General features: G+C 36.7%; 1 protein-coding gene across 5 annotated transcripts in view; it reads left to right on the top strand.

The window, feature by feature from the left end:
- The window catches only part of KCNIP4 (potassium voltage-gated channel interacting protein 4), a 1,185,503-nt gene that overhangs the window by 1,058,272 nt on the left and 107,991 nt on the right, over window positions 1–19,240 (top strand). For all 5 annotated transcript variants that reach the window (XM_007496665.2, XM_007496663.3, XM_007496664.3 and 2 more), the window contains one exon: window positions 7,075–7,199. In XM_007496665.2, the coding sequence (XP_007496727.2) occupies window positions 7,075–7,199 (125 nt within the window). The remainder of the gene's footprint in view (window positions 1–7,074; window positions 7,200–19,240) is intronic.

Raw genomic sequence — 19,240 nt, 5'->3', positions numbered from 1 at the left:
TATATGTGTGTGTTTTATATATAAAATGAGGTGTGCTCCTGACTTTATTGGAAATTTCTTTGAGGAACCTCCTACCAAAGTAGACAGGCAAATGTTTGGCAACTTATACTCTTAGAGCATTGCCTAAGGAAAGACATCTTAACCTGGAGTCCATGGAAGGGATCAGTAAATCGATTGTGGAGTATCCCTGAACCTGAGTGAGAAAAAAAAAATTACATGTCACCAAACTCTAAGTAAAATTTATTATTTTCTTTAAAATACATTTTAAAGGCATTTTTTTTTTCTGAGAAATGGTCCATGACACAAAAACGGTTGAGAACTTCTTGGATTAGGGGCATTGAGAAGTTGCCCATGACTTGCCCATTGCTGTATAACCTGTATGTGTCAGGCAGGACTTTAATCCAGTTGTTCATAATTTCAAGTTTACATTACATAATGCCATGCTGCTGTCTATCTGTATCAACAGATATGTCTATCCATTTCTCTATGCATGTACACATTCCATAGCTATATAAAATAGAGTGAGTGTCTAAATGTAATTTAACAGGACTATTGGAACACATGAAGAAAAAATATACAGGAGAGAGAGACTTTTTTAGTACACATTTTCACAGAATAGAGCTAGATCAGATCTGAGAGGTCATTCAGTCTAATAAAAGAATGTAGATTCTTACATGCAAGTTTTGCCTCCTCTTAACCATTTTGGCTGCTTTTTTTTTTTTTGGCAGCTCTTTTCAGCTTTATTTTTCAATGCCCTCCCTGGATGACAAATGGTAAATTAAAAACCAAACTACTTGGGGCCATTGAGTCTCTGCAGAAGTAACATGGTTAGAGCTGATAACCTGAATTCCAATAAAGTTATTATGATTTGAAGCCAGAGATTATGTGAATAAGTTATTTCTGTAGATAAATAAATCCATTTAAATCCATTCATAAGTGCTAAGAAGAGTAGGTCTAGTAGCCCACGCTTAAGGTGTTGTCCTTTCAGAGGTAATTGGATTGAACAAGATAAATTGCAAAGAAATTTATGTTCCTCTGAGCTGGAAATTGTTGTGTCAATGGCATCTATGATAACAGTGAACAAATAATGATGATGGAATCGAATATTCTAGTGTATACTGTTTTCATTGTTCCATGGATATGAAATATTTTTATACATTAACCGTAAAATTCTGAAGCAGTATGATGAAGTTGGAAATGCATTAGACACAGAATCAGCAGGACTTACAATCCAGTCTCCAAGTGGATAGTAAACAAGCATTTATTGAGCATAGGCACCTTCTGCAGGAATCCTTCCTTAAAGCTCTCTGTTGTTAGCATTCGTTCCCTCCTGAAATAATCTTGTATTCCTTTATATTTTCTTATTTGAGCACATGTTGTATCACCTGCAGTAGAATATAAGCTCCACAAGGGCAGGAACTGTTCTATTCTTAATTTATATCCCCAGAAGCGGGGATAGTGTCTTGCACAACATAGGTATTTTTTAAAATGCCTGTTGAATTGAATTATTAAAGAAAAAGATCTGTAACCTTAAAATAATTGTGCTGATATGAATTATAAATATTTATATGTATTTGTGTGCATATAAATATGCATATATAACATATATAGGCATCTAGTTGGACAAAAATAAAATAGCCCTTGCCCTCATGGAACTAACATTCCATTGGAGGAGATACATGTACATATGTGGATATGAATATATATTCATGTATATATGTGTGTACATATTATGTGTGTTTGTGTTATATAACCCCATGTATACATACTCCTTACTGTAAACCTTAAAAATACTTGGGGTCAGGGAAGCAGATGGAACTTTTAGGGTCCAGACATTTGGGAAATCTGGGGACTGACTTTGAATCATTAAATAAAATTATTATTTTATTTCTGTGGGTTATACATACTCAATATGGAACTAATTATTCATCTACCCACCTTGGGCAGCTAAAGATAGCAACCCAGAGTGGGTGGATGGGTGAGTGGCTGTATGGGGGAGGAATTATGAGGAGATTCCAGGTCCAAAAGGTGAGATTTAAAAAAAAATAAAAGATGCTAATGTCTATGGAAAATTATTTTTAGGGCAAGGCTTAAGGCTCATATATTCATTCTAGTCCCAACCTGTTTAGAAATCAATGTATTTTATGAAAAGCATCAGAAGACTATAACAAGAAGAAGATGTCACTCAAGTCAAATTTCTGGTCCTAGAAGTACTATTACTACTCAAAGATCCATTTACTACCATGTTCCCTGGTTTTAATCACTGGTAACATCCCTTCTCCTCTGCCTAATAATAATAAGAGCAATAGCAATAGTGATGATGATGATGTTAAATGTATTTAATATGTCATACTTTCTCTTTCAGCTTTCCCATACAATAACCCTATGTGGTATTCTAAATCTCACTAGCCCTACTTTATAGTTGATGAGGAAGCTGAGGCACAGAAAATTGAGAGCCAAGCCCAAGGCTCAGATCTAACCCAACTAAACAAATATTTATTCAATACTTGCTAGGTTCACAAAATTATGCTGGGTGCTGAGGAGAGAAATAAAGAGAAATAATGAAGGGAAAAAGAAAAGCAACCCAGCAGGAACTTAAATTCTATAGTTGTAGGTTTTCCTCAATACCTCCATATATCATCCCAGGAGCTTCCTGAAGGTCTATTTACCTACTTGACATTTCATTAGCTGTTTAAACTTTGCAAATGGCTTCATCATTTATTATCTCATTTGATCTTGTGTAATAGGGTTATCTATTATTATCCCCATATTATTGAATGAGTGCACTAAGGTACAAGGTCCTGTGACTCTCCTATGGTAACAACAGAACCCAGATCTTCTAATGCCCATTAATGTGCTGCTCCCAAAGTATTACACTCCTTCCTAATTCCATCACAGTAACTGATTCTTGAAATTAAAGGTTTCATGAGTCCTATCTCTTAAGTGTCCGAGATGAGATTTGAATTCAGGAAAATGAGTCTTCCTCCCTTCAGGCAGACACTAATCCATCTAGCTACCCAGTCGGTCCTATTTGGACTCTATAGCAAAAGCCAGGACTTAAGGTCATTGTTCTATAAAACTACTTTGAACAGCTTTTCAGTGTACCCAAGTGCCAAGATCTCAAAAGGAAAAAAAACATATTAGACTGGAAATGGAAAAATAGAGAATTCGTGACCTATAAGTTTTGATTGTTATATGGGAAAGCTTTGGAAAAGATAACTTTTAAAGAGTTTCCAGATGAGAAAAAATAATATAAATCAAATCAACTAAGCTCTTTAGCAAGGCAAATCAATTTAAATCCAATGAGACTTTAAATGTTTTGACATTAAGTGATCTCTTCATAATGCAAAATTAATGCATTTTTCAAAGAAGAACAACCAGCATTAAGAATTTGGCCTGCCCAACTGATACCCATTATTGCTAATGAGATGTTCAGAATAGTTACTCTCCCAAAGCTTTTATTATTACAGAGGAAGTCCTGTCTTGGGTACATAGTGCTCAGACCTGTAAGGTAACCTCTCCCAAACTCTTACATAAAGTTTAAAGAGAAATAATGCAGTGGAGGATATGATAGGACCTGCTCATCATAGATCTCTTGCAATGACATCCCTTTGCATTTTTAAAAACATGATATAAAATAAATACATCCATTTATAAAATTCAATTCCTCAGTTTTTCAAACAGTTTAATTTCCATTTCTAACACAAAGTCTTATGGTGGCAAAATGACCTTATGTAGTACCTTTCAATCCAAGGGAGGAAGGAGGGGGATATATCTCATACTTATGTGAAGAAAAGGAATTATATCAGAGACAGATTAAAATACTGAAATTCCAGTATATCTTAGAAATTCCTGAAGGACTTTATTACCTAGTTTTCCATTGAGCAATTGCTTACATGCATTTAAGGGGAAAGTGGAGGGGTTTGGGTAAGAGAGAGTTTAACTGTACATATGTTTATTTGATTTGTAATCTACTACATCACTACTACTTCTACAATGTAGTTCATTTCACTCATTTTGTATTTTAAGATCAGAGAGAAAAATGGGTAAGATATTCTGTGATATGTGAAATGTCATGACTAAAGGAAGGGGAAGAGTGACTTTGCTTCTTTGCATGGAGATATCTATAATTTTGAAAATTAATAATAACTCAAATTCCCAAAAAAATGAAAGTGGGCTATAAAGCTTCTCAAAGAGCCAGTAGGCTTCCCAACTTCATTTTTTTGTGTGTCTCTGTTCATTTCAGCAACCAACTATACCCTTCTCTCCTTTATTCCTTTTTCTTCTTTCCTCCCTCACTCCCTCCTACCCCTCTTCTTTTGTCCTTCCTTCACCAAATATTTATCAAGTGCCTACTGGGTAGAATTGTACTCTCATGGCACTGAAGATACATGCTAGGATTGAGAATGGATAGCACTTCCTCATAGACTTATACACTACATCTTAAGATCCAACTGTCTCTTCCTTTTACTTCCTCTGAAATCCAACTATCTGACTGACCTATACTTCCCCATCCTACCAAATAGGCAAGAAATGAATTCAGTTGCTTAAAGATGGTTATTTAGTAATTGGTAAGGAAGGCTGACCTCAGTTTAGAATCACTGCAGGTGAGAGAGATGAAGGACAACAAAAGTTATAAACTACATTAGTACGTAATGAAAATTTGTTTTGCTTGGTTATACATAATTGATTCAAGGATTTTGTTTTCTTTTTATTTTTAATTGGGAGGGGGACATATTGATTTTAAATGAAATGATTTAATTTAATTTTTAAAAATAAAGTCTTCATAGCACTTGACTTAACCAAATGGTTAAGAAGCAATACCATTTGCAGTGAATAAGTCATTGGAAGATAATTGCCAAAATGTACATCTCAATATAGTGGAAAATGGAAAGTTGATTATATAAAGCTAAGTTGGATAAATAGTAGCTTTTCATAAGAGCTTTTATTGAGGAATCAGAGAGGAATTTCAGTGATGAGCCTGGTGCTAGTTTAATTTTGGTGATATCATGTGTACTGTTAGGTACTATCATTCTTTGGAAATGGAAACAGTCCTTTATCAGGCAAAAATCATTATTACAGTGCTTCGAAGTGAACCAGAAGACACAACCTCAGGGCAGAAAAAGTTTAGTTCTGTTTAAATACTGGCAGTGATGATTGGGCTATCATAAGGTTCTACCCAATTATACTTACCCTCTAGGCAGTCTGGGCATTAAGCCTTTTGTCATGCAGACAATGTGTCGGCAAAGTCTGGCTCTGCTCCATGAAGAAACTATATTTACTTGTTATTTGGCTTGGGTTCCATGTTGAACTAAGATGGGGAAGTCAATTTGTTGATTTGTTTTTCCCTGGTGTAAGGGTACTTACATAGGTCCAGGAGAGGTCACCGGGATTTAAAGACATTTAGAAAATCAGATTTAAAATTCCCTTTTGCTCTTTCCCAATGAGCATAGCTAAGGCCCAAGGTGACTTTGTAGGAATGGAACCTTTAACAGAGTTATTATAATAATAGCTTACATTTATAAAGCACTTTACAATTATAGAGGACTTTGCATATATTACCTTACTTGATCCTCAGAACAGCCCTTTGAGGTAGGTACCAGTCATCTTAGACTAATTTTGCTGAGGAAGAAAGTAAGGCTAAGAGAAAGAGATATTAAGTATTTTAGAATGAGAAGACTGATTAAAAAAAAAAGTTAGAGCTTGAAGGTCCCTAGAGATCATATCAATTTAATCACCTTATTTTAGACATGAGGAAACTGAGGCTCAGAGAAATTAAGTGACTTGACCAACATAGTGAGTAGTGAAGTTAGCATTTGGACACTGTTCTTCCCATTATAAGTCAAGTGCTCTTCTTAATGCACCTCATTAACTTTTAAGTAAATATAGAAATCTGAAGAAATATCAGTCACTATCTTATTTTATTCTATGTAACAGAAAACTTATCTGCTAGAATGTTTAGCCATTGGGGAACTAACCTGAGCAGAGAAAAGAAAGAAGATGCTTTGAGATAATATAGCTTCTCAGCCTCCTTCAAACTGAGAGCATCTCTCGCTGGTCCCTAAGCAGGCTTTTCGGGCTAATTCTCTACTCCAATCTTATTTAATCCTGTCTTTCTTCTTTTCTGTTATTATCATTATCCATCTTTAATTCTACTTGTAACCTTTACATCCTTTCATTTTCTGTCTCATGTACATCTAATCTGTCATATGCTTATTGAACTTGTCATCTCTATCCCTACATTCAAAGAATATATATTTTTAAAAGTTGGATATTTTAATTTTTTAAATTTCCCCCATTTTCATAGTCATATACATTGGAGAAACAGACTTCTGCATGAAAGAGGGCTTTTTTTACATGTTTGTGTTCCTTTCTTTTGGAAATTCTCGGAACTGCAAAACCTAAAGTGTAAAGGACACAGTGTATTTTTAAAAAGTAAATTATTGTTCACAGACTTAGGAAACCTGACTTCTAGTTCTAGACTTGAGGCAAGACTTTTCATTCTCCATGCTTCAATTACCTTCTCTGTGAAATGCTGTTTTAATGTTTGTTTCCAATTCTAAAATTCTATAACTAGATGAATTTGCTTCCATTAAGTACTAAAACTAAGAATTTACATTAATGTCTAAGTGCCTAGATGTTGTCATGGAAATGATTCTGTAACTTAAAATCTTAGGTAGCTGCCTAGGATTTTGAGAACTTAAATAACTCTTTCAAGATCACACAGATAGTAGATATCAGAGACAGAACTTGAACCTGAGTTTCACTTGTTTGACAACTCCTATCTCTAAAGTCTACCATCTATCCTCTATGCTACATAGTGTTTTAGCTTCTAGAATGAATAAAGAAAATGTTATGTTAAAATGGACCTGCTTGAGGATACTCTATTCTGAAAAATGAAGAAATAAATTCCTTGCCAATGAAAAAGTATTTCCTTATTTAAGAACTTACTTTGAGAACTTAATGTGTTCTCAGTGTTTCACTCGGTTTCAAGTTTCTTCTTGGTTATGATCATGAAATGAGCATTTATATCCAATGAATTTTCCGATGACCCCTTCTGATTTCCTTCCACAGACAGTGTCGAAGATGAAATGGAAATGGCCACCGTGCGGCATCGGCCTGAAGCTCTTGAACTGCTGGAAGCCCAGAGCAAATTCACCAAGAAGGAACTTCAGATCCTCTACCGAGGATTCAAGAATGTGAGTACATCCTTTCTGACCCTAGTCTTTCCAAATCCAGGGGAAATATCCATAAGAAGACAAATTGCAAAATAAGAAACAAAGCAAATTGCTTTGAATTGGAAACCAGACTAAGCTCTTTTTGCCAAGTAGGGACATCATACATAGTGCAGTTGAATTTCACTCTGTAGTGAGGTTAATGCTGCTGATCTGTATCATTAAACACTGTTTAGTGGTTCAATATCTGTACTCTTCATACACATATAATTTTTCTTGGGGTTATTTTGATCAATTCAGATGTCATTATATCAGCACATTATTGGTGATTTATTTAGCAGCCCTAGACTTGAACTGAAGGATGAGGTCTTTGGGGAGAAGGGAAGGATTGAAGAGTATGTTCTATAACTTTAGAAAGGATTGATAGAAAGTATGTGTGTGGACATACATAGATTTTTTTGGTTCATTAGACCATGGTGTTAGTGCCTCTGAGCTTAGAGATAGAACATTCCATGCAACTGCTGGTGTTAATCCTCCTTTTCTGTGTTGCCTAGCACTACCTGGCATTTTCTCTTTGAAGTAGCTAGACAAAAATAAACTGAGAAAGAGAAGAACCATTGATTTTAGAAGATGGTAGGGGAAATGAGAAATGTAGTGATTTTTTTTCAATTTTTTGAGTTTCAAACATGAACATTTCCAGAAAAGAGCAGGGAAAAGGAGATAGATATGTCTGGACCAGAAGTACTTGATTGCAAGAGAGACTAGATCCCAAAATGCAAAGTATTTTTTGATTGCCATACAATGTATAATATGCTGAGATCTATGCTAGGAGATAGTCATCACTCTCAAAGCATTTACAATCCATTTTGAAGGATGAAACTATCTCTGTTACTCTATGAAAGCCTAGAGTAGAGGTCTAACTGATGTTGGATCAATAGCATTATCTTACTAAACAAAGAAATACACACACACACACACACACACACACACACACACACACACATTCCACAGGCATCTTTGCAATATCAGGAAAATGAAAGGAAGACTGCCCTAAATGTAGACTTCTTCTATAAAATTTATGGGAAATTATGAATTAGAGGCAAACAAATGACAATGTACATAGAATTCTGAACTTGAAGTGAAGATGAATTTATTTGGACAATGGCAAGTCACAATATCTCTCAGCCTCAGTCTCCTCTTCTGTAAAATGAAATTGTGAAGATAAAAAGAAATCACATCTAAGTGTTCAGAAAACTTTATATTGCTACATAAATTATTATTATTATTGTTTTCATATAGGATTTTCATTGTGCAGTTATTTCATACATGTCTGACTTTGTTATTGCTATAATATGGAAATTATATGCTTATATATGCTTCTCTCTCTAATTTCCCTATTACACTGCATTTAGGGTTTTCTTGGCAGGTATACTGGAGTAGTTTCCCATTTTTTTTCTCCAAGTCTTTTTACAGATGAGGAGACTGAGGCAGAGGTCCAAGTTTGCCTAAGGATTAAGTGTCTGAGAGTGGATTTGAACTTAGGTCTTCCAAATCCAGGTCCAATACTCTATCCACTGTCCCACCTACCTGCCTTCACACAGGATAGACCAACATAGATGGGTGATGCTCTACACTATTGGAGAAACTCCTCACATTGATGACATTACAGATCCACTGAAGTTTGTGTACAACATAGACAGATGTATTCACAAAGGATTCTGTTACTATAGGAAATTCCTTCAACCAATGTAGATCTGAGGCTGTTTCTGACTTGGTATATAAGCCCCAGAGAGTTGCCCAAAGTTTCTATAAAGTAAATGACTTGTCAGTAATTTGCAATAGCAAGATTTGAATCTGACTTTTGTAATGAAGGGATTTGGAGAAGAGAAGATGATGGGAAGAAAAAGGGAATAGGTGTGAGAGAGAATGAAAGGATTGGGGGGGGAGATAAGCCAGGTCCTGTCCCCTTAAAAAGGGAATATGTCTCCCCAGAGATGTTTTCTGGGAGATGGAGGATAGGAGACTAGAGAGGGAATGACTTAGTGAGATGGCAAGATGTCTCCCTGAGAGGAGCCCAAGGCTTCTGAGATCAAATCTCTCTCTAAGAGACAAGATTATCTCTTATATCTCTGCCCCCCTGGCTTAGGGGTGCCCAACTGCCAAGGAAAGATGTTAGCTTCCCTGGTCATATGGTCTCAATTTCACTGGGGTCTGAGAGTCAAGTCCCCTCTTGGTGAGAGGTATGACTCTCCTAAATATTTGATCTCCTATGCTATGTAGTTTAAAGATAGGTTCAAACCCAAAATCCTAAATGTCAAGTAATTAAGTTAAGGTTGAAAGATGTCAGAGGTATGAGGCAGGAAGGAGGGCAATAGGAGACCCTAATGATTTTCCCTTCTAGCAGATTGGACCTCCAAAGATTGGGAGTTCCAGGCTTCTTAGCCTTGACCCCTCTTTCTTGCCAACTGCCTTTTAGTTCCTACTCTCAAGCTAAGTCTTGAAAATGTAAATGTAAGTCCAGGGACAGGAGAGAGAGGGAGAGGTCTTAGAAAAGGGGTCTGTGAATGGCTCTGCTCAAAAGTGTAAATCAAAAGTGTACCCCTTGAGGATTTGGGGCTGAAGGTCTTAGCTGAGGTATTCAGGGTTTCAGAAGGGAGAGTAGATGTCCAAGGAAATAGGCTTCTTCCCAGCTACAGAGAATCCACCTCCCTCCTCTGGTTCCCAGCTGGAAGTGAGGATGCCAGCTGGATCTTCAAGCTTCTGATTCTCTCTTAGAATTCTCAGCTTTTTTTTTCTTTTCCCTTTCTCCTCTCTCTCTTCAACTGGTCTCTCCAAGAGATGATCTCTTGACAATGTATCCTACAATCAATCTTATCTCATAATCAATTACAATCAAAGGGGTCTGCATGGGGCACAAAAGATCATGCCTTTGCAAGATTTTGCAAAACTAACACAAAATTTAGGCATTGTCTATAAGAAAGTCCCTAAGCCATTTTCAGCCATGGACTTGGAGGCACTTCATAAACAAATGCCCCATTTTTACACTGAGCCTTTCAGATGTGTAAAGGAGCTGAAATGGGCCTTTAAATTATTTGAGCCAGATTTTAAGGATACTGAACTTTTATTGCAAGAATTATTTACTCCCCAAGAGCAAGCCCAATTCATTAGAAAAACCAGAGAGGATCCAAATCTTAACAGTTGGCCAGAATATTATGGAGATGTAGAATTTTCTAGACCCCAGAGCCTAACTTACCTCAAAAATGCTAGAGAAACTTGACTTGAAGGTTGCTACTCCCTCACTCCTGTGCCAGGGAATATGCAAGTCACTCTATCCAGGATAACTTTATATATATTTGAAGAAAGATATAGATTGATATTTGTATATGTACTTTTTATAGATCAATATTCTCATTCTCTTCTCTTCTTCTATATAGTGTTTTATTTAGTGATCTCATCACCCCCTCTGGCTATCTCTATAATTCTTTGTCTAGCCCTAACACCTCTCCTGATTTCTAGTCTCTTGTCTCCAACTGCTTATTAGACATTTTGTACTAAATATCCCCCAGATATTTTAAACTTAGATCTAAAACCAAGCTCATTACTTCTCCCCTGCCCAAACCTTTGTATCTTGTGTAATTTAAGAAAGAAAGATCCAAAGGGTTGCAATGAGAAGTCAGGCTGAAGGACAGATCAGCTGAAGAGCAGTGGGGAAGGGGCAGAGAGAGAAGTCTGGGAGTTCTAAAAGGGTTGGGACTTTGAAGCCAGGGGTTAACAGTCTTCCAGCCAGGGAGGTGAAGGAGGAAGGTGGTTTTCCTGGAAGCTGAGAAAGAGCCCATCTCTTTGGGGCCTGTTATTCCTTCTGAGACCCAAAAATACCTCCACTAAGACTTCAAGAACAGCTACCTGAATTCTCAAGGTGGTTTTGGATTTGGACTCACTCTGGCCAGAGCCATCCAGATCTTTCCATGAGATTTCTCTCTCTCCCTGACCTGTTCCTAGACTTCTGAATTAAAAGCTAGTTAGCTGAGGAGTAGGGATCAACCAGCAGCTGACCAGAAGAGGTCAAGACACTCCACCTTGAACCTGAGAACTTGAGGGGGTCAGTCTTCCAGAGGGGACAAGTGTTAGGGTTTCCTACTCCCCACTTTCCTTGCCTGACACCCCTACTTCTCCTTCCTCATGTGAACCCAAATAAATTGTTTACTACTTTAGAATTATGTCTGCTGGTTTCTGACACTAGGAAAGGGGACAGAAGATTTGGGGAAAATCACATCTCTCCCCAAAAGGGGAAGGTTAGCTCAGGATCCCAGGGATCCAAACTGCCTAACCCAAGGAACAACATCTCTCCTTGAGAGTGGGGTGACCCCAGGTTTCTGAGGAGAAGTAACAGTGGAGACCAGAGGCAGAAGAATCCATTCTGCCTTTCAATAATAGCTGGGACTAAAGGGGAGGCAGTGGGTCATCTTACTAAAGCTAATCTCTCCAGGTCTTGCCTTCCATCTCCCAGAACCATCCTCTGAGGAAATATATTCCCTCTGTCAGGGAAATAAGACTTGGCTACCTTTCTCCCAGAAAAGAGAGGGGAAGAAGAATCTTCTCTCTCTCCCCATTTCCCTCTCTCCTTCCATTCCCCCTGTTCCCCTAATAATTCTATTACATTTCCTGATTTCTCTCTAGTTACCACTATCATCCCAGCCCTTCAGGCTCACAGCTCAAGTGTCACCACTTTCTCACCACCATCCTCAGACAATTAATTGCCAAGTCCTGGTGTTTCTTCATTCATGATATTTCTCATATGTGTCCTTTTCACTTCTCTGACAGTACCCCCACCTGGTGTAGGTCCTGAACCCTACCTATTGCATTAAGCTATTGGCTAGTGTCCCTGTCCCAAGTTTCCCCCTACTCTGGTCCAAATTCCACTCAGCAGTCAAAGTGATCTTGCTAAAGTTTAATTTTGAACATGTCATTCCTTATTCAATCAATTCCAGTGCTTCCCTATTGCCTCCAGGATCAAATACTGAATATCTTTCATTTGACTTTAAAAGTCCTCCCCAAGAAACCCTTTCCTAGCCTGCCTGTCTTCTTACTCCCTATCCCATCACCCTCATATTCTCTGTGATCTAGTGACTCTATCCTCATTGCTGTTCAACAAACAAGACACTCCAGTTCCTGGAATTTTCACTTACTGTTCCCACTTCTTCCTTCCTGGATTGTCTTTCTCCGCATCTCCAATTCCTTCTTTCCTTGATTTTCCCCCTCAATTCTCAACTAAAACCTCACCTTCTACATAATTCTCCTTAATTCCAGTGCCTTCCTCTGCTGATTATCTCCAATTGATCCTCTATGTACATAGTTTTTATGTTTCCTCCATTGAATTCTGAGCTTCTTGAGACCAAGGACTGTCTTTTACCTTTCTTGTAATCCTCAGTGCTTAGAACATAAAAGATGCTTAATAAATGTTTGTTTACTGACATTGTTGAGACTAATTCATGGAGAGGTTTAAGAACAGGATGAAGGTCATTTTAAGTGAAAGGCCTCTTTCACAACATGATAAATATGAATTGCATAGTAGCACATGTAAAACCTTTATCATATAGCATATATAAATAAAATATATCACTGCCATCTTGGGGGAAAAGAGGAGAACATGGATTACAAAATGTCAGAAAACAATGATTAAATTAAATTAAATTAATGATTAAAAATTGTGTCAATTTTTTTTAAAAAGTGCTGGGACCTGAACCAAAATCTTCTGACTATGTCAGAAGAAATGTCCTTTCTATTTTATCGTGCAATAGTACATATTTTGGCAAGGCAGCTATGATATAATAGAAGGAACAATAGCTTTCTCGCCAGAAGAATTGGATTTGTGTCTTAGTTTTGCCATTTCTTAGGTATGTGACTATAGACAGGTCACTTCTGCACTCTGAAGCTCTGTTCTGTCATCTTTAAAATGGCAAGAATCTCAAAGGATTGTTATAGAGAAGATTTTTTTTTAACTGCAAACAATTATGTAAATATGAGCTACTCGTATCCATTTTGGTGGAAGGAGTATCAGAAATAAGAGAGAGACAAAGATGCTTTTTTTTTTCATAAAACTAATTTAGAATAGTTTAGGTTATTCCTATTATAAGAAATGCTGCTTGCCCCAGACAGGACTACTTAGAACACTTGAAGACTCACAGCTTCATCAACCACCAGCAGCAGAAAAGCACAAAGCAGCAGGAGTGGGAAAGACAAAAAAATACCAAAAAATACCAAGTCTTGGCAGAAGCTAAACATGAACAGAAGGATAATCAAGGAGTGAAACTGATATTTTATTCATTTGAAATTTAGCGTCTTCAATTCAATTTCAAGATCCTATAGTAAGTTAACTTTTTTTTAATTTCACCATTCCCTAGATACAAAATGGAAAAGGTTTACAAAGGAAAGAATTTCCTCAGAGATCCAAACTAACCAATTTTCCTAGAACACTGCTATGTTGTCATTCTATCACCTTCACAGAGGGGCCTCTCTCAGTTTGTGGTCTGGCTTCCTTTCATCCCATTTGTTGCAAATTGAAATAGTGATTATTGCAATCATTAACCTTTTGAGCCAGTGTCTCTGCAGCAAGCCTTGAACAAGAGCCACTTCATGAGGAATTGTTCAGACTCCAAGTCCTGTAGGCACTGAGGTTCCTTTCTCTTCTTTTCTTTCTTTCCTTTTATTTTTTCTTCTTTCCTTCTTCCTTTCTTATTTAATCTTTCCTTGCTTCCCTCTTTTTTCCTCTTCCTTCCGAAAAGTGCTTTGCAAACCTTAGAGCTATATAAATATTGACTATTAATATTTTATCTTCCTTCTTCTTTCCTCCTCTTCCTTCCCTCTCTTCTTTCTTCCTACTTCTCTCCTTCTCTTTCTTTCTTTATCTTCTCTTCCTAAGGAATGTTGCAAACCTTAAGAATTTACATAAATATAAATTTTTACAACTTTTTTATCATTTCCCTTTCTTCCTTTATTCCCTTTACACCTTTCTCCCTTCTTTCCTCTATTTCCTTCTCTTTCCTTCCCCTTTGTTCCTTCCTTGTCCCTTTCCCCTTCTTTTATTATTCTTACTATTATTTTTATTTATATATATATACTATTTATATATTTTATATTATTATTACTATTTTATTATTCTTACTATTTTCCTATATCAAGTTATTAATGTTCTTTCCCATGAAATCATTTCCTTTTTAAATATTTTTTTACCAATTACATGTAATTACAGATTTCTACACAAGTTTTCCTAAAGTTATATCCCTCCCTTCCCTTCCCCCTCCTAGTGCTGACAGACAATTCAATCGGGGTTATACATGTATTATGAAGCAAAATATATTACCATGTTGTTCATTTTGTAAGTGAATAATCTTATAAGACCAAAACCTCCAAACATAAACCCAAATAAACAATTAAAAAATCATATGCTTTCACCTGCACTCTGACTCCAGCAATTCTTTCTCTGGAGGTAGATAGCATTCTTCATCATAAGTCCCTCAGAATTGTCCTGGATCATTGTATTGTCAATAATGACTAAATCTGTCACAGTTGATCATTCTATAATGTTGCTGTTACTGTATACAAAGTTTTCCTGGTTCTGCTTAATGTGCAAACAATTTCTAAAACACATTGCATATAGTTACTTAACAGAATGGAGTAGTAGACAGTTCCAAAAATATATGAGGTTTATTTATGTTGAATTCTGACAGAAGTAGCTTTTAAAATTTCACTTCTTGTCCTCTCTTCAAAATATGCAGTTCTAATAAATACATAGAAATGCCAAAGAATACAGAAACAGAATCTATCAAAAGTGGGTCACTGCTTGGAGTTTTGTGTTAGCTCTTATTGACTAGACTGCCATCTGAGAAAACAGACCAACTTTTCTTGATTTTCCTGAGCATCAATTTTCTTGAAATACTTAAGAACAAAATAATTTCCCGGCAAACAGATTAGATATTCATTTCAATGAAACTTGTGAAAGCTTTCCTATATATAGTTTGATAAAAAGCAAAAAAACCAAATCATTTGTCAGTGTCTTAAAACTTTGCCCCCTTCGATGATAATGCCTTAAAGTAGCCTCTTTCTTTGGTGAGTAAAAGCTCTTGGTATCCTCCAGCATCCCCGTCTGTCAACATTCTAATCCTGATCACTGACATATATTTATGAATGTGAATGAGTCCTAGGTAGTAAGCAAGGAAAAGAGAAGATAGAAGGAAAGGATTCTCCAAGGGCATATACAGGCTCAACACATGCTTACAATCAAAATGTGTTTTTCTTCCTCTGACCACAGGGAAAAGGAGCCTTTAAAAGCAGATAGATTGAGAGAACTGGTGATCCAAAGTGGCCCAAGAAGGAGGATTCATCTCAATTTCCTCAAACATTAAAAGAGAATTAGATATTTCATTGTACCTTCCTGTTAGGGTTGCTCTGAGTATTGAGTATGCTAGTGGATATGAAAGCATTTTGAAAGGTTAACAGTTCCATGAAAACATGGATAGTTTTATTATCGGGATCATTCAGTCAGCATTTTGTCACAGGAAGAGCAGAACATTCTGATGACTAACTGACCCATAAAAATCATTCTACTACCTACCAGATAGCAACCATACTTTTTGTACTCTTCTCTTTTAGACCCATGTTTCCCTTTATGATTCTTCAAGTAGTCTGACAGCCACTTTGATGGTCTGCAAGTATCCATCACATGATCTATGGCTGGCCTTCCTTCTAGTCTTAGAACTTCTAAAGATAGGGAATTCCGCCCGTATTGAATATCTTGCCATGCTTCAATGCCTTAATAGCTATTATAATCAGATGCTTTGACAAATAGAAGCAACAATAAAAATAATCCATCTGCTGGTCAACCTTTTTCATTTCTTCAGAGCTTTGAGACTGGTGAGGAAGTCTAGGTTACTGCTCATAATGTGGAGGCATATTTGATTCCCCTTGCAGGCTGTCTTCTGTCACCCACACTTCACCTCAGGAATCCCTGAACATCCCCATCATTGGGTCAATTTAAGATTATGTAGCAGACCTTTTTATTATGTGGCAATCTTGTCAACTTAATGTTATCTAATAAAATTTAGATTCTGCTGACCTTTGGAAACATAGATTTTTCCCCATGGTATAGTGCTGAATCAAGGGAGATATTTTTTATGGGTGTCTCTCCTCTCTTGTTATAATGTGTATATAATGTTATGACAGTAGCTATTGTTTTGCTTGTGACGAATTAAAAATTGATCAGCTATCCTACCAATTCACAGGGAAAAGATTCTAGAAATTCTCACAAATCAACCTCTTTCTTTCAAATTATGCTTTTTGAGCTGAATACTTTTCCCCTGAAGTTCTTAATTTTATTTTATTTTTTTGGTTCTGTCAAAGTTCTTTATATTATAGCAAAGGAGAAAATTCTCAATTAAATGTATTTCTCTTTACTATTTTGTTTTCCTTTTTAATAATTGCTAACATGCTATAACAACTGTGAGGCTTTCAAAACACTTATATTTATTTTGTTTGTGCCTTCCATCAACTCCATGAAATAGGGATTTGTAGGTATTATTACCCCGATCTTACAGATTTAAAAAACACGAGATGTAGAAGAATTGAGTGATTTGCCCATAGATATGTCTTGTAAGTTTCAAAGGGGAGATTTGGACTGAGGGTTATCCTCAGTCCAAGACCTACCCTCTATTATTTATTGCACACTTTCCCATTAGTTATTCTCTAACAAAGCGGTGTAGTGGTTGCAAAACAGCTATTGAGAAGCAAAGCTGCAAGAAAGAAGAAAGCCTTTGAACCATAGCAGGGTGTTTTCCAGATTTTTATATTTAATAAGAGAGAGAGAGAGAGAGAGAGAGAGAGAGAGAGAGAGAGAGAGAGAGAGAGAGAGAGAGAGAGAGATTGGTAACCAGTTATATAGTGACTCTTTACTATGTGTGTGTGTGTGTGTGTGTGTGTGTGTGTGTGTGAATGGAATTTTATTTAACCAGAAATACTAAATAAAATTAAGTTTTCATTCTTCTTGCTAGGCTCTCCAACTCTTCTGGCCACTTAGCCAGCAAGAGAGTTGTGTGATGATAGAAACCACTCCCTAAGTTTGTCCTACCCTGTACCCCACTTTTGTGTACATATGTTGGGGAAAGGTGTGGGGCGGAGTGCTCTCATTCTCTCTCTCTTCCTTGCCCCCTCCCTCTCTCTCCCTATCTCCATCTCTCCCTCTCCTTCTCCTTCTTTCCCTGTCCCTCCCTTTCTCCCCCCTCCTTTGGTTTGGCTTAGGGTATTTTTCTAGATAGGTGAAATTTTCTGTCCCTTTCTTACGTTTCTCTTTTTTCATATATCTCTATTTTTATTAAAATTACATTTTTGAGAGCTACTGACAAACTCCTGACTTGAGAGTTAATTTTATAATGGTGACCACAATATTTTATTACTCTTACATTTAATAATTTTACTTTCATTTATTACAGTTGGTTGATATGGTTCTTCAAAGTCCAAATTATATCCTGAGGAAAAAAAATGATAATATAATGAGAAGTATCATGTCCTTTTTCTCCAATTCACTGCTCACAGTGGCTTAGTTGGTTTTATTAAACTTTGTTCATAAATGTTACAAAATGCCCATTGGTTAATTTCCTTTTTCATCCTTAAATACCTTGTGTCCTACCAAAAGCCTACTCCTAATAGTTTAGGAAATGTTATATTTGACATTATCAAACAGGAATTCATGATACTAAATGGCTTCTTAGGTTTACTTAGACTCAGAACAAAGAAGGTTATAGGAAAGTAATTTTTCTGTTCTATCCCCTGGATTATACAAAAAGTTTTGGTGGACTTTTCGATAATATCTAAAGTAATTATTCATAGAATAAAATAAACTAGTTTTATCACAAGTTAAAGGATAGAGCATATTAGGAATATTTTAATTGCACTGCAGTATGTCATCTTGTCTATGTTTTTCCATTTTTGTTTCCTTTTTTGTTTTTTGTTTCTTTAAATTAACAAAGAAGCCCTGTAGCATTTGAATTCTGAATAAGTCAGCTAAGTATGTAATGAATATACAGGTTAACCTTTTCTTTAAACCACATGTGCAGTATTCCCAGCAATATCTATATGGAATCCAGCTTTCATTTCTCTTGATCTACAGCACAAAAGGACTTTGGTGAGGCAGGGTAGCACTCATAGTCAGATCTCGTTTCTAGTTTCAGCTTTTATTTACTAAATAAAAATAGCTAAGCAAATTCCAAAACTTCTCTGACCTACGATTTCCTCTCTAGTAAAATAGGGTTGTTGTGAAGTCTACAACAATTAAGACAACGTGTAGAAAGACCTTTGCAAGCTACAGTTACACATGGGGAAGGTATGACTCAGCTTACTTGCCTAACCAGTAAACATAGAAAAAACAAAACACAACTTAAAACCATTTGGTCATTTGGTGGTCTCATTTTATTTTGTTGTGTTTTCATCTGGAGGACCTGTGTTGGCTGTTTTGCTCAGGATAACTTTCTGGTGTGAAGACACTGTTTATTTAGAAGTATATGTATTTCTAGTGAAGGAATGGAATTCACACTGAAGAAGCCATGAAAGCAAGAGAACAGCGACAAAGGCCAAAGGTCATCTGGAATCCCAAGGCAAGGGCAGTTGGGAAACCCTGATGGGTGAGCAGGGGAGTCATTTCTTGGCTTCTAACTGAGTAGCCATTTGCTCTCTGGCTAGAAGGGAAGGATACCCCTGAGGGTCAGCTCACCGATCAGAAACAAGATGGCTGAATGGTTTCTCTGAGGTATTGGGAAACACGGCTATGGGAATGTCTGGTTTTCCAGAAATCATCTCTGGGAGCTCCTGCTCAGTCAGAAGCCAAGATCCAACTCCCCCACTCAGCTGACGGTTGGGATTTCCCAGCTGCCTTTGCCTCAGGATTCCAAGTGACTGTTCTCTTGCTTTCATGGCTTCTTCTGTGTGAATTCTGTTCCTTCACTAGTGACAGGAGTTTTTGAAGCTGATAAAATCAGAAATTATTTCTATAATAAAGTCCAAAGATTTTATCAGTTCTC

The sequence above is a fragment of the Monodelphis domestica genome, chromosome 6 (genome assembly GCF_027887165.1).
Source record: "Monodelphis domestica isolate mMonDom1 chromosome 6, mMonDom1.pri, whole genome shotgun sequence".
Taxonomy (NCBI): Eukaryota; Metazoa; Chordata; class Mammalia; order Didelphimorphia; family Didelphidae; genus Monodelphis; species Monodelphis domestica.
Note: the sequence above shows the minus strand (reverse complement) of the source record. Positions and strands in the feature narration are given on the sequence as shown.